Genomic DNA, 19,809 nt, shown 5'->3' with positions numbered 1-19,809 from the left:
TCGCCTCACCACCCCTAGGCAACCCTCCCCTCGACGCCCCACACCTCCCCGCCCCTCCGCACTCCTCCACACTACTCCCCACACCTCCCCACCCCTCCCCACCCCTCCCCACCCCTCCCCACCCCTCCCCACCTCTCCCCACCTCTCCACCTCTATCGGCGTGCGCCCGCAGGCCTTCTCGAGCGCGGGCTGGCCGACCACGCCGCCAGGCCCGAGTGGGACGCACTGAGGGGGGTGTGAACAGCGTCTCTTCACACCCCCACTGCTGTGAATACCACGCCCGCCAGGCCCGAGTGGGACGCGGAGCGAGCGACGCGCGGCGGCGAGGTGCTGCTGGCGCTGCAGAACCGCGACGCGATGTGGGGCAGGCCCCGCCGCCATCAAGCGCATAGACCCTTCCAGGAGCCGTCCACGAACCTTCCACGAACCTTCTGCGATGTGGGGCTAGGTCCATCGTCTCGAACTCGTACGCGGACGGGGGGTGCGCGCAGCCTAGAAGGCTCCTAGAAGGTTCCTAGAAGGCTCCTAGACGGTTCCTAGACGGTTCCTAGACGGTTCCTAGACGGTTCCTAGAAGGTTCCTAGAAGGTTCCTAGAAGGCTCCTAGAAGGCTCCTAGAAGGCTCCTAGAAGGTTCCTAGACGGTTCCTAGACGGTTCCTAGACGGTTCCTAGACGGTTCCTAGACGGTTCCTAGACGGGGGGTGCGCGCAGCCTAGAAGCGAGACGCGTCCTCTAGTCTTCCAAAGCAGCGCCCGAGAGGACGCGCCGGTTGCAGTCAGTCAGTCAGTGGTACACACACGTCCCTAGCATGGACGACAGGGCATACGCACTCGCGGAGCACACACGGGGGCATTGCACACGAGGCGGTGTGGTGCGTCCTCAGGGAGAGGCATCACCACGGACAAAAGTATAGCCAGAGGGGCAGGCAGGCAGCGGGGACCCCCACTCACGGCCCCGCGAGCGCTTGCGGCGAAATGTCCATCGCTGCATCGGTTCTCGCCACGCATGATCGCACTGGCTCAGCGCGCCTGCTGCATTCGGCCGTATTCAGCGGCACTCGCTGTACTCGCCCCTCGTACTCGCACGGCGCGCGGAGTCTGCACACTCGCACCGCACCCCCGCCATGAGGTTGGCGTACTCAATCACTTCCACCAATCCATATTCAGGTGCATCACTACTGAGAGCGCGGCGCGCGTGCGCGAGGCGGCGCTCGCAGACGCAGAGGCGCGAGTCGCGAGTCGACACCGAGAACCCTCTCGGAGCCTTCTCGGCGCCTTCTCGGAGCCTTCTAGGAACCTTCTCGGAACCTTCTAGGCGCGTGCCGACCCCTCCGCCTTCGCCGCCGTGGCCTCCGACCCGCTCGACGCGGGCGTCGCTGCGTGGCTGATCCGGGGATGAGGGAGGTGTGAACGGCGTCTCTTCACACCCCCACTGCTGTGAATAGGCGTCGCTGCGTGGCTGCTCCGGGGAGGCATCCGCCGGGCGTGGTCGGTCTCAGTCCACTTCTGCTGCTGCTTGGAGCCTTCTAGGAGCCGTCCAGGGCCCCTCTAGGTGTCGCCTGGCGTGGCGTCTTCAGGAACTGTCTAGGAGCCTTCCAGGAGCCGTCCAGGGCCCCTCTAGGTGGTGGTCGGGCACAAGCCATCCGGCGATTGCGCCGCGGTGCTCTCGGCTTCCCACACCGGCGTCGAGATCGTCTCGGCCGACACGTGCTACGCCGACCCGAGGGCGGCCGACCGGCGCGCGATGAGGGTGGTGTGAACAGCGTCCCTTCACACCCCCACTGCTGTGAATAGGCGGCCGACCGGCGCGGCGCCTCCGTATCGCACGTCCTCCTCCGCGGCGGCTCGCTCGAGGAGATGCAGACAGAGCTCTTCGGCACGCTGGCCACCGGCGCCCGCCACCGCGCCCTCCTGCCCGTGCTTCGGCGCCCCTCGCCGGCGCCGTGGCGCTCGCTGCTGCAGTGCCTCGCCGCCGCGGCGGGGGGGCGTCGTGAGGAGGAGCCCGACCCGCTCGTCGGGCGGCGGCTGCCCGACGGGCGGTGGGTCAAGGCGCGGGTGCTCCCGGCTGAGGGTCAGGCGGAGGCGAGGTACCTCTGCTGCAGCGGCTCGGGCCGCCGTGTGGAGCACTCGTATTTGGGCGCAGGGGAGTGCCGGCGGCTAATGGGTAATGTCGACGGCCGCACGGTTGCCCCTGCCGCGAAGCGCGATTGAGTTTCACAGTTGGTGTGTCTGTGTGCTGCTCAAGAGTGCCGCGTCTTCTTCTGTCTTGCGTCCACCCATCGGCACGGGCTAGCTGCCTCTCAAAATCAAGAGACCCTCACCCGCACAGACTCAGACAGAGTGAGAGGTCGTGGTATCACGCTTCATGCTAACTGACTCAGTGAGTGATCCACACATACGTTCTTCACGCTTGCGGGCCAAATGGCACGGGTGAGCGGCGCCCCGCATGCCAAAAGGCGCGGCTCGAGAAGATCAGCCGAGCCGGAGCTCCATGATACCAAACGCGATCACATTAAGTCGCACTCGGCGTCGGTCGGCCATGCAAAATGCGGCGTATACCATGTGTTGCCGCGGTTACCGGCGTTGACTAGAGGCGTCAACCTGTTAGTTAGGTCGTTCTCCAATGAAGGACTCAAAGGGCGGCCGCATGGACGAGAGCTCTAGTAGAGAGAGTCTTGGTCAGCCGCGCGATCCGAGCTGGAGCGCCGCTTCGCGCATTACTTGCGCGCCGTGATCTTGCGCACGCCAAGAGTGGCGGCGACCGTGACGGCCACGGCAGCGGCGACCTCGAGCGACGAGATTGGCTCGACCACCTTTGGTCGAGCGACGAGGCGAAAGTGGGCGACGGGGTGGGGGAGGAGTGGGGACAAGTGAGATACAACTTGGCACGGTGGGAGAGGGCTCACCTCGCCATCGATGTAGTGCATCGGCTTGGGGTTCACGGCCGCCACGACGAGGCGGCCGAGGGAGGGGCAGACCGCCTCGACGAGCGGGACGAGGTACTTGTTGCGCGCGACGACGGCCGGACTGTTGTACGAGGTCGCGACTCCGTCGACGACCGGCCAGCCGCCGCGCATGGTGAGCGGGCTGTGCAGCCCGTCGGCCACGACCTCTTGGTTATCTTGAGGACGGGCGCCTGGCAGGAGAGGGGGGGGGGGGCTCGCATCGGGAGAGGCAGGTGTGTGTGTGGTGCTGGGGGTAGAGACGCGCCTGCACGAGCGTGCCCGCGGCCGGCGACGCGAGCCAGATCGTCTCTCCGACGGCAACCTCGGACGCCTGCTTGAGCGCCTTTGCCGAGGACTAAGCAAGTGTCTGTGTTTGGGCGTGGTGTCCAGTGTAATGTCCACTAGCTCCGAGTAGAGGGGGCGTCCTGCAGTTAAGGGGAAACCCGGTACGCGGGTCCAACCCTCGGAGAACTGTGTTTACTTTAAGGCCCTTGCCCTGCGAACGCGCACCCCCGGGGCTAGGGCTTTCTTGCCCGTAACCCGATGCCAATCATCCGGCCCGCTGGGTGCGCTTCTGAGCTCCCCGGCCCTGGATGTGCGGTTACTGACTGCACTCCAAGTGCTCCAAGTGTACACTCCAAGTGCTCCAAGTGTTGGTGAATCCTCCGTGTCGCGATGCGCTCCCCACTCCCGTTCCCCTGTGTCCCTGATCGTCCTTCCAAAACCCTGCTCGGTGTGAACGGCGCGTGAAAAACGCCACTACGGGCGAGCGTATCTCTCTCGAGGTTCTCGAGTTGGATATCCTTTGGCCGCGTTGGGTAGCGAGGATTGGTGTGACGCGGTCCAAGGCTATTCCCACATGTGCTGGCACCCACATGAAGACCACCGCCTCTAGCTTCGATCTATAGTAAGCGATCGCCTCCAGGAGCCCGCCTCTCTTTCCCTCCCTTTCCCCCCCTCTCTCCTCCCTTTTGCCCTTGCCACGTCCCTCAGGCCTTCTGGCATCCCTTGCGGTGTTGTTCTAAAATATAAGCCCCTCTCACAGCAGACTGGCTCGGACTGGCGCTACAAATGGCACAGCAAGAAACCATTCGCAGGGAGGGATGGGAGGACGGCACGCCGCCACCACACAGGGATTTTAAGGAGAGGGGTGTGATGCGCTAGCCGTCGCCCACCCTGAGATTTTAACCTTTTGAGAGCCGGCCGCCCGGGCGTTTCTTTTTTCACACGCGAACACACACAATGCTGCTCCTCTCCGCCTCGAGCTGCTTCGCGCCAGCCACCGAGCTCAGGCTCTCCGCTGATATTCCCGATGCTTGAGACAGCCGTTGCTCACACACTCTGCCGCCTGCGCGACACGCACCCGAGGCTCCGTCCCACGCACGCAAGAGACGCCGAGACCGCCGCCGGCTGCGTTTGCACAGGTGCAGAGGTTGTCATGGCAGCGGCGGCGGCACTTCTCGCTGCGGCCGAATCTCGATGGGCTCCGCGGCGCTCTCGGGCGAGGCAGCTGAAGAGGCGTACTGGCGGGCGTGGTTCTGGGACAAGGCCAGCGAGGCGGTCGAGGAGCAATTCGCCTCGGCCGGGAAGCGCGCGCTGCGGCGCGTGCGCGAGTACATCAAGGTGAACCGCGGCGATGTCGCGCAGGGCATGCCGAAGAAGCTTCGGAAGCACCCGCACTACGAGGTGGTCGGAGGCGGCTTTTCCCTCTAGATGCACCCGCAGTCCGCGTGAGATGCGCCAGCTCTCGTGCGCCTGCAGCGGCGGTCGCTCCTGTCGTGCGCGGCCCTCCCTCTGGGCTGCAGACACGAGAAAGCGCGCGGCCCTCTCCCCCCCCTCGCGCAGGCTACTTTCCTGGGCTGTCGGCCACGCCGTTTCTCGACGCGAGCGCTGCGCCGTTCGACGCGATCCGGCGCGCAGCGCCGGCGACCCGAGATTACCCGAGATTACCCGAGAGGACCCGAGATTGCCCGAGATAGTACCGGAGAGTACCCGAGAAAAAGGAAAGAGAGGACCCGAGAGGACCCGAGAGCACCCGGGAGGACCCGAGAGCACCCGAGAGGACCCGAGAGGACCCAAGAGCACCCGAGAGGACCCGAGAGGACCCGAGAGGGCACGAGAGCAGGCGCGCGGCGCCGGCGATCCGAGAGGAGCTGGTCGGTCTTCTGGCGCGCGAGGCGGAGTTTGAGGACATCGGCAAGCCGCTCGGGTGGAGGACGATGCCAATCTACTACCGCGGCGAGCGGCAGGCGTCCTTTCCGGCGGAGGAGTGTCCGCAGACGATGGGCGCGCTGGGCAAGCTTCGCCTCGCGGGAGAGACTGTCGCGTTCCAGAGGCAGAGTCCGGGGACGGGGCTGCCGCGCCACGTCGACCCGTGCAGCTGGGTGGTCGCCTGCCATGTCGGGATGGTTTGCCCGACGGGGGAGGAGGGCGGCGAGACGCCCTACATCTCGGTTGCGGGCGAAAAGTACCACTGGCGCGAGGGGGAGGTGATGGTGTTTGACCCGTCCTTCAAGCACGAGACCTTCAACCCGACCTCGCAGGACCGCATCATCCTCAACATCGACCTGTTCCACCCGGAGCTGACCGACCTCGAGTGCCGCGTGATCCAGGAGACGATCCGGCTCAAGACCGAGTCCTACTGTGAACAGCGTCTCTTCACACCCGCAGCTGTGAACAGGAGACGATCCGGCTCAAGAAGGAGCTCTTCGGCTCCACCGAGGCGCAGGAGTGGCGAGGACCGTGAGCTGCCAGCGACCGCTCCGCCGGCCCGAGCCTCCGTCTCAGTTACCCGAGTAGTCGCATCCACACGTTGCACGTTTTGTGAGGCGCGCCCACAGCCGCGCTAGCTCCGAGGGTGCGCGCTCCCCTCATTTGGAGCACGTGTGTAGTAAGTAAATAAAACGGACACCACTACAAGGAGATCGTCACATGTGTCGTAGAGCGTGTAGCACGTGTAGGGCTGCCCCCGCGGCGAGCCTTTTCTTTTTTATTTATTAGTAAGAGCCCTCGTGCGCAAAACGAGGCGTTGCCCAGTAGGGCGCCGGCGCCCCAGCGTAGAGGGCCGTGTGTAGCCCTCTTTTTGGTATAAGCTATAACAAAAAAACGGGGCTTTGCGTTTTTGGGAGGGGGGGGAAAAAATTGGGGTTCGCCTTTGTAAACGGGGGCCTTAAAGGGGTACCATTGGCCCCCCCCCCCCCCCCCCCCACCACCACCACACCACCACCTTTTATGTTGTATCCAGCTCCGTTGCTTCGCGCGCGTGGGTCGCCGCGGAAAAGTGGAAGAGCCGGAGAGAAAGAGAAACAAGATGAGCAATGCACCAGGCGCGAAGAACGCCCTCTCACATCAGGACAATGTGCCTCGCCCTGTGCTCGTCGAGCTTCTCGGCAAAGGAGCCCGCCTCGCGGACGGTCTGGATGAGCTCCCAAACAGGTTTCGCATCGAGAGGCTGACCAGCCCAACGAACAAGAACCTCGTGCCACGGCAAGTTGCGGCCCCTCTCATCGAGCACCTCATCGACCCGCGCCTTGGCCCAGGCCTTTCGCCGCCGCTCCATGAGGGAGCCTCGGCCAGTGGCGGACGACCGAGGGAAGCCTGTCCCACTGCCGCTCCACGCTGTCTGACTGCGGCGTGGACGTCTCGGCGAGAGCTGTCGGGCCCTCTCGAGTTGAAGCCGCGCCTCGTCAAGCAGCTGCCGCTCGACTGCCGCGTGCGCCTTCTCGTATGAATCCTGAGCATGCTTTGAGGGCGACCGAGGGCGAGGCACGCTCTCCGTCGAGTGCCTTGAGGGCGACCGAGGCGAGCCACTGTCCGTCATCTCTGGCGACCACTGTCTTTTTACGGGAGAGGGTGAACCAGCCCTCCGCGGCGACGCCGGTGACATTGCTCGAGCCGCTCGCAGCCGAGCAAGCGCGGTCTCGCTCATCGCAGCCGGCACCGCGCCGTCGTTTCGCGTCACTTCGTTTCGCCCATGTGTATATGCGGGCCCTCACTGTCCAGGTCCCTCCTCGGAACCCACGCTTCCTCGCGCCGGTTGCACACGAGTCGCTGGACCTCCGCTCTTATGCCGGCAGCCCTGGCCGGTCGGAACCTCGGCCGGCGCCCTCGAAGTTTCCGCCGCCGCCACGCTCGCCTGGGGCAATCTCTCCTGGGCGGCCCACCGAGCTCGAGGCTGCTGCCGACCTAATGACGGGGAGGCACACCCAAGACCAGCACGAGCGAGTAGTGAGTGCTGTGACAACCGCGTGCCGTCAGTGCGTCCACGGCTTCAGCTGGGCGGAGGCTGGCTCCGTGAATGTGCTCCTCACGGGGGCATCGACACTTCTCCACGCGGGGCGTACCGAGTACGAGGCCCCCGTCCGAGACCTACTTCGCACGCTCTCGAGGCCACTGCATGCAACGAGGGCGACTGACGACGTGACGTTCGAGGCGGAGGCAACCGCTCTCCTGAACAGTGCTGTGGCGCTGCTCCTCTCTGCCGTACCAGCCATTGCGATGGCTGCAGCCGACTTGCTGGTGCACCTGACCGCCTTGCCAGGCGACTCCAACCCGCCCTCGCCGTTGCTGAGCCTGTTGAGTGGCTCCGGCCCAGCCTCGCCTCTCCCTCGATTCGGGCCCCACTCGCCGCTTCGTCAGCCCGCCAGGCAGCCTGCCGCGTGGCAAGGGCGCCGCGACATGCTTTCAGCGGGCCGGGCACAGCAGCTCATTGCCAAGACCCAGGCGGCCGACAACCTGTTGGCGGTCCTGCACGCATCCTTCGATTCTGCGCTCAGGACGCTGGCGCTCCGCGCCCTCCGCGGCGTCTCGCAACACCACCCGACTGCCAGTCAACTCTTGCGGAGCAGTCACTGGCCAGAGCTCATCGCCACACTGAGCGAACCACTCGGCACGCCATTCCTCCCGCTGGCGACGGAGGTGCTTTCAAATACGCTGGACGCCGAGGCAGCAGAGGCGGCTACGCGGCTGGTGGCACCGCAGGTGGTCAATGCCCTCACAGGCTTGCTTGCACGAGCGTCGTCGTCGGGCGTCGAAGCCGACCGGGAGCTACGCAATGACGTCCTGGCGCTGGCCATGCGCATCGCCCAGGCCTCGTCCGTCGGAATTAGTTATCGAGCGTCGAGGACTGGAATCTCGTCGTTAAGCTTTCATCCTGGGTCCACGTGAGCAGGCTGAGCATAGGCGCGTCCTGGCGCGTCCTTTGCCCTCACTCACTCAGCCTCACTCACTGGTCGTGTGTCTCGCCTCACATTCCAGAGGGTAGATCGAGCGGTTCCCGCCCCCCTCTCCATCATTCATCTATCTCCCTCCCGATCGATGGATGGTGTCCGCGGCGGCGCTGGAAAGTGGCGCAGGGGGGGGGGGGGGGCGTATACCTGGAAGCCATCGGAAGGATTCACGGCTCGTGGTCGACCACGAGATGGCAGCTTCCACTTTATTTCACGTGTTCGGTAGGGCACGCTCGGAAGAGGTCCTCTGACCGCGCAGAGTGGAGCAGCGCGGCACCGAGCAGAAGCCGCGCCGGCCGCAGTGGCACGGCGTGCTTCCGCCCGGCAGCCATGCCTCGACCGTGCTGGGCGGTTTGCTCGTCTTGGCGGCGTTGGCGGCGGAGCGGGGTCAGCATTTTTCGGCTAATTTTCGATGAAATTAGGTTCCCGTAAAAGTACGTATACGCCGGGGCCGACCAGGAGGCCGAAATAAAAAATTAAGGACGTACTGACACGTAGAGTCACGCAAGGGGGTCTAGGCTGAGGCGACGGCGGCGTCCTCGCTCCGACGCCGTGGCGAGCCCGAGCTCAGGTCGCGATCTCACATCCGCCGCCGCGAGCTCCGCAGCGCTCGGGACTGTGATTCTCAGATCTCACACTGTGTGATGGATGCGCTGGGCGTGCAGCCACAGCCACGACCGCGTCGACCAAACATGCACGGCGTCAATCACACGCCTTTCCAATCACGTCGACATATTCAATACCGGATATTCGGCAATACCCTCCCAGTCCCCGCTCCCACTCTACACGGCTTTAGAGCCGTACGGTACCTTACGGCTCTAGTCGTCCCACTAACTCATCACAGATCGCGTTGTGTACGCTATTCACTACTATGCGGCCGGCCGCCTCCGCGCGCGGCGCGCTCCGCGCCTGGTGACTCCTTGTGAGCGTCATAGGCGCCCCTTCACTCATGGCCATTGCAGCTTGAGAGGGGAGGGTCTTGCCCCACCACCTGGTGTGTGTGGAGAAGTTTACCGTGCCCCTTACCTTAGCTTGGTGCGGGGCCCAGAGCCGTGTAATGTGTTCATAAGATGTGGCGCGTTCGCCCGCTATGGCACGCATCGCGGGCAGAGCCAGCCCTCCATGCCGTCGACCTGCTGCTGAGTCAGGGGCGGGTCGAGACAGTCTAGGTGGAAGCAGCGCGGGCAGCGGTCGCACTGGACCAGCAAGCCGCCGTCGCCGCAAGCGGCGCACTCGTCGGCATTGCCGGCGACGCGCTTGCTGCGCAAGCCGAGGTGGAGGCGCCACGCGCCCGGGCGGCTCATCGAGTCGTAGTGCGGCGGCTCCGTGCCTGGCTTGAGAAAGACCGAGTAGGGGCGGCCGCGTTTGCTCACGCGCTGCTCCTCTGTCCAGCCCGGGGGCAGGCCGACGCAGCCAGGCGGCAGGGTCGGGTGCTCGAAGGCGCGGCCCTGCCCGCCCCACTGCTTGCTCGACGGCAGGGAGGGCATCGCGGCGCGCAGCCGCCGGTACGCCGCGTCTTCACGCATCGCCGACGACTCCTTGGCGTCGCCCACCTCTGGAAAGGCGAAGCATTCAAAGTCGCGCCCAACTGCCGCCGCCGCGTCCTCGGCCTGAGTCGCGCGGTCAAAGACGCCCTCGCGGAAGGCGCTCTCGACGACGGCGTCCTTCAGCCGCGGAAAGGTCTTGAAGCCGCGGCATCCTTTGGCCCGGCCGCCGCCGTCGGAAGGCCCATCGCCGCTGCTTCGGCGCGAGGCCACGAACTCGCTCGAGACGCGCTGCAGCTCCCAGCACTTTACCGCGCCGTCCCTGAAGTGAGGGTAGATCTGGTTCCAGCCAGAGAAGTTGTGGAAGGAGCGCATCGCGTCGAGCTGCTCCTCCCGCGGGGGAATGGGCGACTTCTCCCCTTCCGCTACTCGCCCCTCCTGCGTGGCTAGCCCCGATCCGGCCGTCGCCGCCGCCGTTGCTGACGATGTCGATGCCGCCGCCAATGTCGATGCCGCCGCCGCTGCCGGCGTCGATGCCGCCGCCGCCGACGTCGCTGCCACGGCTGCCGTGGCTGCCACCGCTGCCGCCGCCTCTCGAAAATGCTTCGCAAACTTGTGGGCGTGCCCCTGCTTCATCCGGCCGTACGTGGTGGCGTCTTCCTTCAGCTGCTCAAAGGTCAAGGTCAGCAGGAAGCCGACGTCGTCGAAGCCCTCGCCGATAAGGGTGTCCGCGTATTGCTCGAGGCCGAGGAGCGCATGCCCAAGCACTTCACGCACCGTTGGCTCTGGGCCGGGTAGCGGCGGCGGCGGCGGTGGTAGCGGCGGCGGCGGTGGCGGCGGTAGCGGCGGCGGGGGTGGCGGTGACAGTTGTGGCCGTGCTGGCTCCTCCTCACTGTCTGACTGCGTGAGGTCGATGGACACGCCGGCCATGAGAAAGAAAAGAATTTTTCTACGCAGAAAAGAATTTACGATAAAACTCTCTCGCACGACAAAGAAACGCGTGTATGGCGATCCGCCTCCACTCTTTGTTGCTCGCTCGCCCGGGCGGAGGGCATGGCCGCGGAGGAGGCGGGCGCGCGCTTGCCAGGCCTTCCGCAGACAGCCTCTCGGGCAGACTGGGTGTCGGCTTTGCGTGGCGTGGCCCGTGCGCTGCGCTGCGCAAAGCCGCGTGTGCTGAGGGAGCATCTGGTGCTTCCTTTGGGAGGTGCCTCTTTCCCTCGCATAGCGGCCACTCTTCGGATCGCTGGTCGAGCGACCCGGGGGATGCCCCGCGCGCCTGACCCAGGCGCGAAAAACGAATCTGCGAGGCGAGGCCGCTCACGCGGCCCGATGGCGAGGAACGGGGCGAGCCCCCTCCAACCCACCCGCGCTAGGTCTCGGGGGACGAAGGGGTTACACCCGACGACCTCGGGAACTAGCCGGGGCAGTCGGAGAAGTGGCAACTCCGTGCACTGACGGTCGGCCGCCAGAAAACACGCCTCCGTGGCTCGGGTTACACCAATCCTCGCTACCCAACGCGGCCAAAGGATATCCACCTCGAGAAGCTCGAAACGGACGCGATTTCTCCAGCCTCGCGGGACCAGCGTTGTCACAAGTTCGCGCGTCCAAAGACAGATTGCTCGCCCCGCGTCAACAGCCGCGTCAACCGGACCCGTGCATTGGTCGTGGCGCCATGGCGACCCCTGCCACCACCATCCGCCTTCTCGCATGCTTTGCGGTAGCCGCGTGTCTGCTGATGGTGCACAGCGGCTCGCGGCTCGTCAGCGGCCCAGAGCGGATCCGCAGCGGCAAACTCGAGCGGGCTGACGAGGAGGTGGGTGCGTTGCGGCGGCAGCTCGAGGCGGCAAGGGCAGAGGCGGCCACAGCTGCCACTGAGGCGCGAGCGGCCACGCGGAGGGCGGAGGCGGCGGAGGCGGCGGAGGCGAAGGCGCTCGCGCAGGCGGCGGCCGCTGCACTGCCGCGCCGCACTGCCTCCTCTGGGCCTGGCGAGGGACTTTCCGGGCTCGAGGAGGCCAACGGAAGGCTGCTGAGCCGCGACGACATCCTGGCTCGCGTCCCGGTGGGCCAGCCCGCCTTCTTCACCGTCGCGAACTCCGCCTACGCCGACCTCGCCGAGAACTGGGCGCTGCTGCTGAGGCCGCTGCTGCGCGGGACGACGGCGGGCCACATGTTCGTCGCCTCACTGGACGGCGCGCTGGCGACGCGACTCCTCGCGCGAAGGCTGCCGACGCTGCGGGTCGGGCTTGGCTCCAACGACACCGGCCGGGCACCACCGCAGTCCAAGGCGCCGCCGGTCGAGGTGAGCGCAAACTTCCGGCTCAAGTTCTCGATGTTTCGTGCGCGCGACAGCCGCCAAATTGCCGCCGAGCCCGCCGCCCGCCGCTCCCGACGGCCGGCTCGCGCCGCGCCGCGCAGGCGCCTATGGGGTGACCAAGGCGGACCTCATTGTGTGGCTCCTGCGAGCTGGCCGGCCGGCGGTCGTGTCGGACGTCGATTGCGCGTGGCTCTCGCGGCCGCAGGTCTTAATTAACTCATTCATTCATTCATTCATTGGACGTGGCTCTCGCGGCCGCAGGTCTTGTTCAATTTGTGAATTAACTAATTGGACTTCGCGTGCCTCTCGCGGCCTCAGGCGCTGCTCGAGCTGCAGCCAACGGCGGACGTCCTCGCAGGCAGCGACGCAGGCCGGGCGCGCGGCGGCCGCATGTCTTCCTCCCCCTCACGCGGCCGCCGCATGTCGCAGGCACCGACTGCCTTGACACGGCCGCGGACGACGACCGGTCCGACCGCTCGAGGGTAGGAGCTTTCTAGGAACCTTCTGGGAACCTTCTGCGAGCCTTACCTTCTAGGTCCGACCGCTCGAGCGATGGCCCTTGTGTTTCTTTTTTCAGCTTGCCATCGGATTTCTTTTTTAGGTCCGACCGCTCGAGCGTGGTGCCGCGCTGCGGGCACCACCCGGGCTTGCTGCGGAGCCTTCTGGGAGTTTTCTAGGAGCCTTCCAGGAACCTTCTAGGCACCACCCGGGCTCGCTGCGGAGCCTTCTGGGAGTTTTCTAGGAGCCTTCCAGGAACCTTCTAGGCACCACCCGGGCTCGCTGCGGAGCCTTCTGGGAGTTTTCTAGGAGCCTTCCAGGAACCTTCTAGGCACCACCCGGGCTCGCTGTGGAGCGCGTGGTTCAACACCGGCGTCTCCTAGCCCTATGGCTACCGCGGGACATGTCCTGGACATGTCCCAGACACGTCCGTGACACGTCCCCCACAGGAGTGCTCGCCTTTCGGCCGACGGCAGAGGCGCTCTCTTTAGCCTCCGAGTGGCGCGACCGCATGGCACGCAGTCTCCGGCAAGCCGCCGGGACATGTCCTGGACGTGTCCACGACATGTCCGAGACATGTCCGTAGGCCTCCGTCTCCGGGAAGCCGGGCGAGAACGACTGCGACCATGGCTGCGCGGGGGCGGTGCGCAGCTCTCTAGGAAACGTCTAGAAGGTGTCTGGAAGTGTCTAGGAAGTGTCTGGGAAATGTCTAGGAAGTGTCTAGGAAGTGGTAGGTCGACGACCAGCTCACCTTCAACTAATTAACTAACTAGCTAATTAATTACCGAACCAGTTAATTAGGTCGACGACCAGCTCACCTTCAACCAGATCGTGGCGGGCTCGCCGACCAAAGGCAAGGGCGAGCCTATCTACCCGCTCCGCGCAGCCGGCGACGGCGGGCGGGTGGTCTTCGACGGCAGCCATCGGCGGAAGATCGGGCCGGTCTTGGGACTTGTGTGGTCTGGTCGGGGCACGCCGAGCTCACACCGAGATGACCCGAGATGGCCCGAGATTAGGTCTCGGCGCGCGTGATCTGCTCGGGGCACGTCTTTCACATCCAGCAGGCCGTCCGGATCTCGGCGAATCTCGGGCAATCTCGGGCAATCTCGGCGAATCTCGGGCAGTCCAATGGCTGTAGGCCGTCGAGCCTCGCGCGTGCCTCGTGATGCACCTCACGTTTGTGGAGGTACGAAGTAGCGCATTAATGAACTAGTCAATTAATGCCTCGTTATGCACCTCACTTTTGTGGAGGCGGCGGCCCGCGCCGCGCTTGCGCATGCCCCCGCCTGCACATGCCAGCACATGCCTCCGCCTGCACATGCCAGCACATGCCTCCGCCTGCACATGCTCGCACATGCCCCGCGCTGCACGCGACACATGCCCCGCGCTGCGCGCGGCACATGCTCCGCTTGCAAGCAGCCGCAACCGACGGCGGCGTCGCCTCCCCCCCCCCCCCTCCCCCCCCGGGCAGGCCGGGCTGGCTGGCAAGTTCTGGCGCATGCGAGAGGCGAACCTCGGGTGACCTCGGGTGACCTCGGGTGACCTCGGGTGACCTCGGGTGACCTCGGGTGACCTCGGGTGACCTCGGGTGACCTCGGGTGACCTCGGGTGACCTCGGGTGATCTCGGGTGACTTCGGGTGATCTCGGGTGATCTCGGGTGATCTCGGGTGACCTCGGGTGACCTCGGGTGATCTCGGGTGATCTCGGGTGACTTCGGGTGATCTCGGATGATCTCGGGTGATCTCGGGTTGATCTCGGTTAATCTCCGGCGCGTGTGCGAGAGGCGGGGCTGTGGAGGCTTGCCCCGGAGCCGGCCGGCGCGAGGTACCTCAGCTACACGCCTAATTAATTAATTAGCTGAGGTACTAATTAATTAACTATTTTACTAATGAACTAGGTACCTCAGCTACACGCCCGCGCAGCCGGAGCCCGGCCCACTCCTCCCGGCGAGCTGCCTCCCCGTATCTTCCCCTATCTCCCCGTATCTCCCCCTATCTCCCCGTATCTCCCCCTATCTCCCCGTATCTCCTCGTATCTCCCCGTCTCTCCCCGTCTCTCCCCCCGTCTCTCCCCGTATATCCCCGTTTCTCCCCGTTTCTCCCCGTACCTCCCCATATCTCCCCATATCTCCCCATATCTCCCCATATCTCCCCCTCCCAGGCGCGCGACCCGGCGCTCGGCCCAAAGGCCGACATCCCGGGCCGCACCACGGACGGGTGGGACGTCGACACCGCCTTGCGGCACACGCCCCGCCTCGCCGCGCACCTCGACCTCGCGGACAAGCACATCGTCGGTATCTCCCCATATCTCCCCATATCTCCCCATATCTCCCCGCACCTCGCCCTCGCGGACAAGCACATCGTCGGTATCTCCCCATATCTCCCCATATCTCCCCATATCTCCCCATATCTCCCCGCACCTCGCCCTCGCGGACAAGCACATCCGCGGTATCTCCCCATATCTCCCCATATCTCCCCATATCTCCCCGCACCTCGCCCTCGCGGACAAGCACATCGTCGGTATCTCCCCATATCTCCCCGCACCTCGCCCTCGCGGACAAGCACATCGTCGGTATCTCCCCATATCTCCCCATATCTCCCCATATCTCCCCATATCTCCCCGCACCTCGCCCTCGCGGACAAGCACATCGTCGGTATCTCCCCATATCTCCCCATATCTCCCCATATCTCTCCCCATATCTCCCCGCACCTCGCCCTCGCGGACAAGCACATCGTCGGTATCTCCCCATATCTCCCCATATCTCCCCATATCTCCCCGCACCTCGCCCTCGCGGACAAGCACATCGTCGGTATCTCCCCATATCTCCCCATATCTCCCCATATCTCCCCATATCTCCCCGCACCTCGCCCTCGCGGACAAGCACATCGTCGGTATCTCCCCAGATCTCCCCATATCTCCCCATATCTCCCCGCACCTCGCCCTCGCGGACAAGCACATCGTCGGTATCTCCCCATATCTCCCCATATCTCCCCATATCTCCCCGCACCTCGCCCTCGCGGACAAGCACATCGTCGGTATCTCCCCATATCTCCCCATATCTCCCCATATCTCCCCATATCTCCCCATATCTCCCCATATCTCCCCATATCTCCCCATATCTCCCCATATCTCCCCATATCTCCCCATATCTCCCCATATCTCCCCGCACCTCGCCCTCGCGGACAAGCACATCGTCGGTATCTCCCCATATCTCCCCATATCTCCCCATATCTCCCCATATCTCCCCATACCTCGCCCTCGCGGACAAGCACATCGTCGGTATCTCCCCATATCTCCCCATATCTCCCCATATCTCCCCGCACCTCGCCCTCGCGGACAAGCACATCGTCGGTATCTCCCCATATCTCCCCATATCTCCCCATATCTCCCCATATCTCCCCGCACCTCGCCCTCGCGGACAAGCACATCGTCGGTATCTCCCCATATCTCCCCATATCTCCCCATATCTCCCCGCACCTCGCCCTCGCGGACAAGCACATCGTCGTCTTGCGCTACGCGCCTGGCGCGCCGTCGAGTTCGGTGTGTGCCGAGGCCGAGCTTCTTTTTTCTCGTGCTAGGCCTCCGCAACGCGATGGCCATCGCTCGCGCGCTCGGTGCCACACCGCCCACGGAACCTGAACCCACACTGGATTCGATCCTCTGGAGGTGTGGTACTAGGCCGCGAGCTCATCATGCCGCGCTGGCTCTGCCTGTGCGAGCGTGCGCAGGCGCCGTGGGACATCCTCCCCGGCTGCGTCAAGGTTGGGGGCGGAGCAGCGTCGCGGAGATTGCCCGAGATTGCTCGAGAGTACCCCGCGGTTGCGTCAAGGTGGGGGCATCGACCCCGCTGCCGTTTGTGTGCCCGGTCGACAACTTGCGCGGCGTGGAGGAGCTCGAGATTACCCGAGATCAGGCCGAGATTGCCCGAGATTAGGTCGAGAACTTGCTCGACGTGGAGGAGCTCGAGCAGCTCTGGCTGACCGGCTACCTGCAGGTCCTCTCGGGTCCTCTCGTGCCCTCTCGGGTCCTCTCGGGTCCTCTCGGGTCCTCTCGGGTCCTCTCGGGGACTCTCGGGTACTCTCGGGTACTCTCGGGTACTCTCGGGCGATCTCGAGCAGCTCTGGCTGACTTGCCACCTGCAGGTGCGGCCGTGGACTCTGCTCAACGCCTCCTTCCACCCGCAGCAGCACCGTCCCGCTGCCGTCACCACCGTCAAGTGGCTGCCGGACGAAGCGGAGGGCGGCGGCGGCAGCGGCGGCGGCAGCGGCCGCGGCAGCGGCGGCGGCAGCGGCGGCGGAGGTGGCGGCGGAGGTGGCGGCGGAGGTGGCGGCGGAGGAGGTGGTGGTGGCGGAGGTGGCGGAGGAGGTGCAGGCGCGGAGCTGCGTCTCCGGCGCGGCATGACGGACAAGGAGTGGCGGGCCGCGCTCGAGGCGGCTGGGGCGTCGGGCGCTGCGCTGCTGCCCCTCGAGTCGGCGCTGTGAACAGCGTCTCTTCACACCTCCTGCTGTGGATAGGCGCGGCGCTGCTGCACCTGGAGTCGGCGCACGATGGCGCGGTCTTCGGCGGCTTTGAGAGCGAGGAGGCAGGGAGGGAGTTCGACGAGCGAGTCGCCCGGCACGTCGTGCCAGGCGAGCGGCAGCGCCCCTCCAGAGCACCCGAGCCGCCCGACGAGCGCCCTCCCTCTGCGCCCAGCCCCCGTTGGTCGCTGCAGGCACAAGGCGGTTTTCGGCGACCTGGTGTTGCACCACCGTCCACTACCAGGCGGGGACGATCTTGTACAAGCGTCCGTGGCCCCTCCCGCGGGGGGCTGCAGCGCGAGGCGGAGCAGCGGCCGCCGCAGCAGCCGCAAAGCACACCACGATGAGGCGCCCTTGCTACTGGGAGGATTGCCGCACGCGCAAGCCGAGCGAGCGCACGCCGGACGACATCGGCTGAAACTGTTGAGAGGTGCAGCTGTTCAAGATATTGGCTTACGGCTGTATACCACTGAATAACGTTTGTTTGTGTATCTTTTCGCCTCGATCCTTAAAACAACCGCGGCGTCTCGTGCTCCCTTGTAAATCTCGCCACATATTTGGCTAAAGGGTGTGGATGCTGGGTTGAACAAATTCGGAGGACGCGACCCACTTCGCCACAGACGGTCCCGCGCCTCGCCGCTATGACGGGCACACGCCCCGCACCGTCCGCTGTGTGCCCGTCTTTGTCCGGAGTGAATACTCCAACGCGCTCGTCGGTGACGGTGTCCTCCAACCTGCGCCGCGCTCGGCGAACCTCGACAGCGCTTTCGGTGGCATGCAGCTCTTTGCGACAGAAGCCTGGAGAGCAGCTCCTCTGCTGCTCACACACTCTGCACAGCTGACACAGCCTACTGTGCGGCTGCCACAGCTGTGACAGCGATGGGCTCGCCCTCACTGGCCCTCAGTCACTTGTGCTGCGGCTTGTGTGAGCGACACTGCTCGGCGACTGCCGGCACACTGTGAGACCATGGGTGTGAGGTAAAACCACGCTACCAGCGCTTGGTCACATCGGCCCCGAGGTCAGATCCATCTACTCTGTTGATGACAAGACTTGTTTACCGGCTGGAGCCGAGCAGGAGGGCTTGGCGCACAACCCCTGTTCAACTCACCCTCCACACCCCGTAGTGCCATTTCACTGTGGCACAGATCGCGTTACAAAACCTGACCAGTTGCGCCATTTCGTACCTCTCCGTCGGTGCCTTCCAGAGGCAGCTGCGACCCCGCCGAGTAGACGGTTGCACACAGCAGGTGGCGCGGTGTGCAACCGTCCACTCGGCGGGATAGCAGCTGCCTCTGCGCGTCCTGGGGAGGTACAAAATTGTCGTCGACGCCGCTGAGATCGGAAATCAAGCTCTGACAGGTCGCACGTCGCTCCTTTGACGCCGACGTGTCTGACTCACCCGTGCAGATCACATCAGGACACGATCTCGACGCGCTCGGTACGACGCCTGCGACCCTGACCTGCCCTCGTCTGCACTAGCTTCTGTTTCGTCGTCACTTTTTTGGCGCCTCTCCTCTTTTTTCTCCTCTTCTTGTATGCTTTGTACATTGCGTCGATTCCTTTTCGCGTGAGCACCACCCTGAAGCTCGCCCAGCAGCGGAACCGCTCCCTAAGTCGAAGGAGCATCATCAGTCTCACCCACTTCGCTCGCTGCCCACTGTCTCCGCTCCCTCCCGCTTGAGCTGCCGTCGCGGTCCTCGTTCGTCCCACTGGCTGCTGGCCTGTCTGCACGTTGCCTCCGTTATCCCTCCTCCTCCGCGACTCCCTCAAGGCCGGGCGGGCCTCCTTCCACCCAGCGAAGAGCTTCCTCAGCCACTCGATGTGTTCCTCTCTCTTCATTATGCGCGCCGTTGCTTCATCATTGAGCTGTATCCACCTCTGCACCGCTCCCGTCGCCGCCTCGGCCACGACTTGCAAGTTCCTCGTGACCCCGGTGCCAAGGTCCCTTCGGCTCTTCTCCGAGAGGTCATCTACCAGTGCTGGCAACACCCCCCCGACTGCGGGGGCTAGTGTATCGTACCCGTCCTCATCCAAAATCACCAATGTGGGATTTCTCCCGGTGATTTTGCAAGTGGGACTCTGATCCTGAAGCCTCAGATGTTAGATTAGGACGCTGCTCGCTGCGCGCACCCGCTCTAGCTCTACGCTCAGTCAGGAGGTAGAGAGCGTAGAGCCACGTGTATCGTGTAGTCCGTGTACTCTAGACGTTTTACGGGTCGTACGACCGTCCAGCGAGAGGAGTCGCTTACGCTTTTAGCCACAGTTTCATATACACACTTGTTAATACGAGCCACAGGCACAGAGCACACAAATATGCTACAAGCGGACTCAAATGTCAAAAGGCAAAAGAGATGTGGAATGCAGTGAGAAAAGAGAGACGGAAGTGTGAGGGGGTTGCAGGGGGTGGGGGAGAGCGTCATCTCGTCTCTCCTCAGCAGAAGGGCGCGAAGAAGGAGTCGGCCGATGCATCGTCAAGAACAAAACCGCGGCCGTGCGAGCCATGTAGTCAAGTCGTGGACTTAGTCGTGGAGAGGTGCCGAGTCCAGCCGCCGCGGCCGCAGCGGCGGCGGCAGCGGAGAAGTTGACAGGTGCGGCGACGGGGCTCACCAGGCGCCGTTGCCCAGTGCTGCAAACTCTGCGCCGATGGGCGGCTCGTGCAGGGGCGGGGTGGCGCCCCCCGCCTCCCACAGCTCGCTCAGGGGCGGCGTGGCCGGCGGCGGGGCCCCGGCGGCAGAGCCAAACGCAGCCAGGACCGACGCGTGGATGGCTGGCGGCGACTCGCCGCAGAAGCCGAGGCCAAGCGAGTAGGGGTGCGCCTCGAG

The 19,809-nt window shown here is 64.8% G+C and overlaps 4 protein-coding genes across 4 annotated transcripts in view; 3 read left to right on the top strand and 1 right to left on the bottom strand.

Annotated features, from left to right (window-relative positions):
• EMIHUDRAFT_443285 (hypothetical protein) overlaps window positions 1-2,307 on the top strand; it is a 4,105-nt gene extending 1,798 nt beyond the window's left edge. Inside the window, exons 5-8 of the mRNA XM_005779350.1 lie at window positions 173-256; window positions 1,427-1,482; window positions 1,621-1,725; window positions 1,794-2,307. Coding sequence (XP_005779407.1) covers window positions 173-240 — 68 coding nt within the window. The 3' untranslated portion in view covers window positions 241-256; window positions 1,427-1,482; window positions 1,621-1,725; window positions 1,794-2,307. The remainder of the gene's footprint in view (window positions 1-172; window positions 257-1,426; window positions 1,483-1,620; window positions 1,726-1,793) is intronic.
• Window positions 2,308-4,423: 2,116 nt separating this feature from the next.
• Window positions 4,424-6,035, top strand: EMIHUDRAFT_236165 (hypothetical protein; the record flags this gene model as incomplete). The annotated part of the gene is made up of 4 exons (XM_005779349.1): window positions 4,424-4,630; window positions 5,122-5,547; window positions 5,625-5,686; window positions 5,984-6,035. 4 exons carry the CDS (start codon window positions 4,424-4,426, stop codon window positions 6,033-6,035), a joined length of 747 nt encoding a protein of 248 aa, XP_005779406.1.
• Window positions 6,036-9,260: 3,225 nt separating this feature from the next.
• Window positions 9,261-10,031, bottom strand: EMIHUDRAFT_236162 (hypothetical protein; the record flags this gene model as incomplete). The annotated part of the gene is made up of 1 exon (XM_005779348.1): window positions 9,261-10,031. One exon carries the CDS (start codon window positions 10,029-10,031, stop codon window positions 9,261-9,263), a length of 771 nt encoding a protein of 256 aa, XP_005779405.1.
• Window positions 10,032-11,328: 1,297 nt separating this feature from the next.
• On the top strand, window positions 11,329-17,915 carry EMIHUDRAFT_114803 (hypothetical protein; the record flags this gene model as incomplete). The annotated part of the gene is made up of 11 exons (XM_005779347.1): window positions 11,329-11,992; window positions 12,072-12,175; window positions 13,055-13,111; window positions 13,270-13,410; window positions 13,485-13,535; window positions 13,607-13,654; window positions 14,630-14,834; window positions 16,136-16,230; window positions 16,612-16,768; window positions 16,984-17,170; window positions 17,855-17,915. 11 exons carry the CDS (start codon window positions 11,329-11,331, stop codon window positions 17,913-17,915), a joined length of 1,770 nt encoding a protein of 589 aa, XP_005779404.1.
• Between the last annotated feature and the right edge of the window lie 1,894 nt (window positions 17,916-19,809).

This window comes from Emiliania huxleyi, assembly GCF_000372725.1.
Source record: "Emiliania huxleyi CCMP1516 unplaced genomic scaffold EMIHUscaffold_231, whole genome shotgun sequence".
NCBI lineage: Eukaryota > Haptophyta > Isochrysidales > Noelaerhabdaceae > Emiliania > Emiliania huxleyi.
The sequence above is the reverse complement of the archived record's forward strand: the minus strand, read 5'-3'. Positions and strand labels throughout refer to the sequence as shown.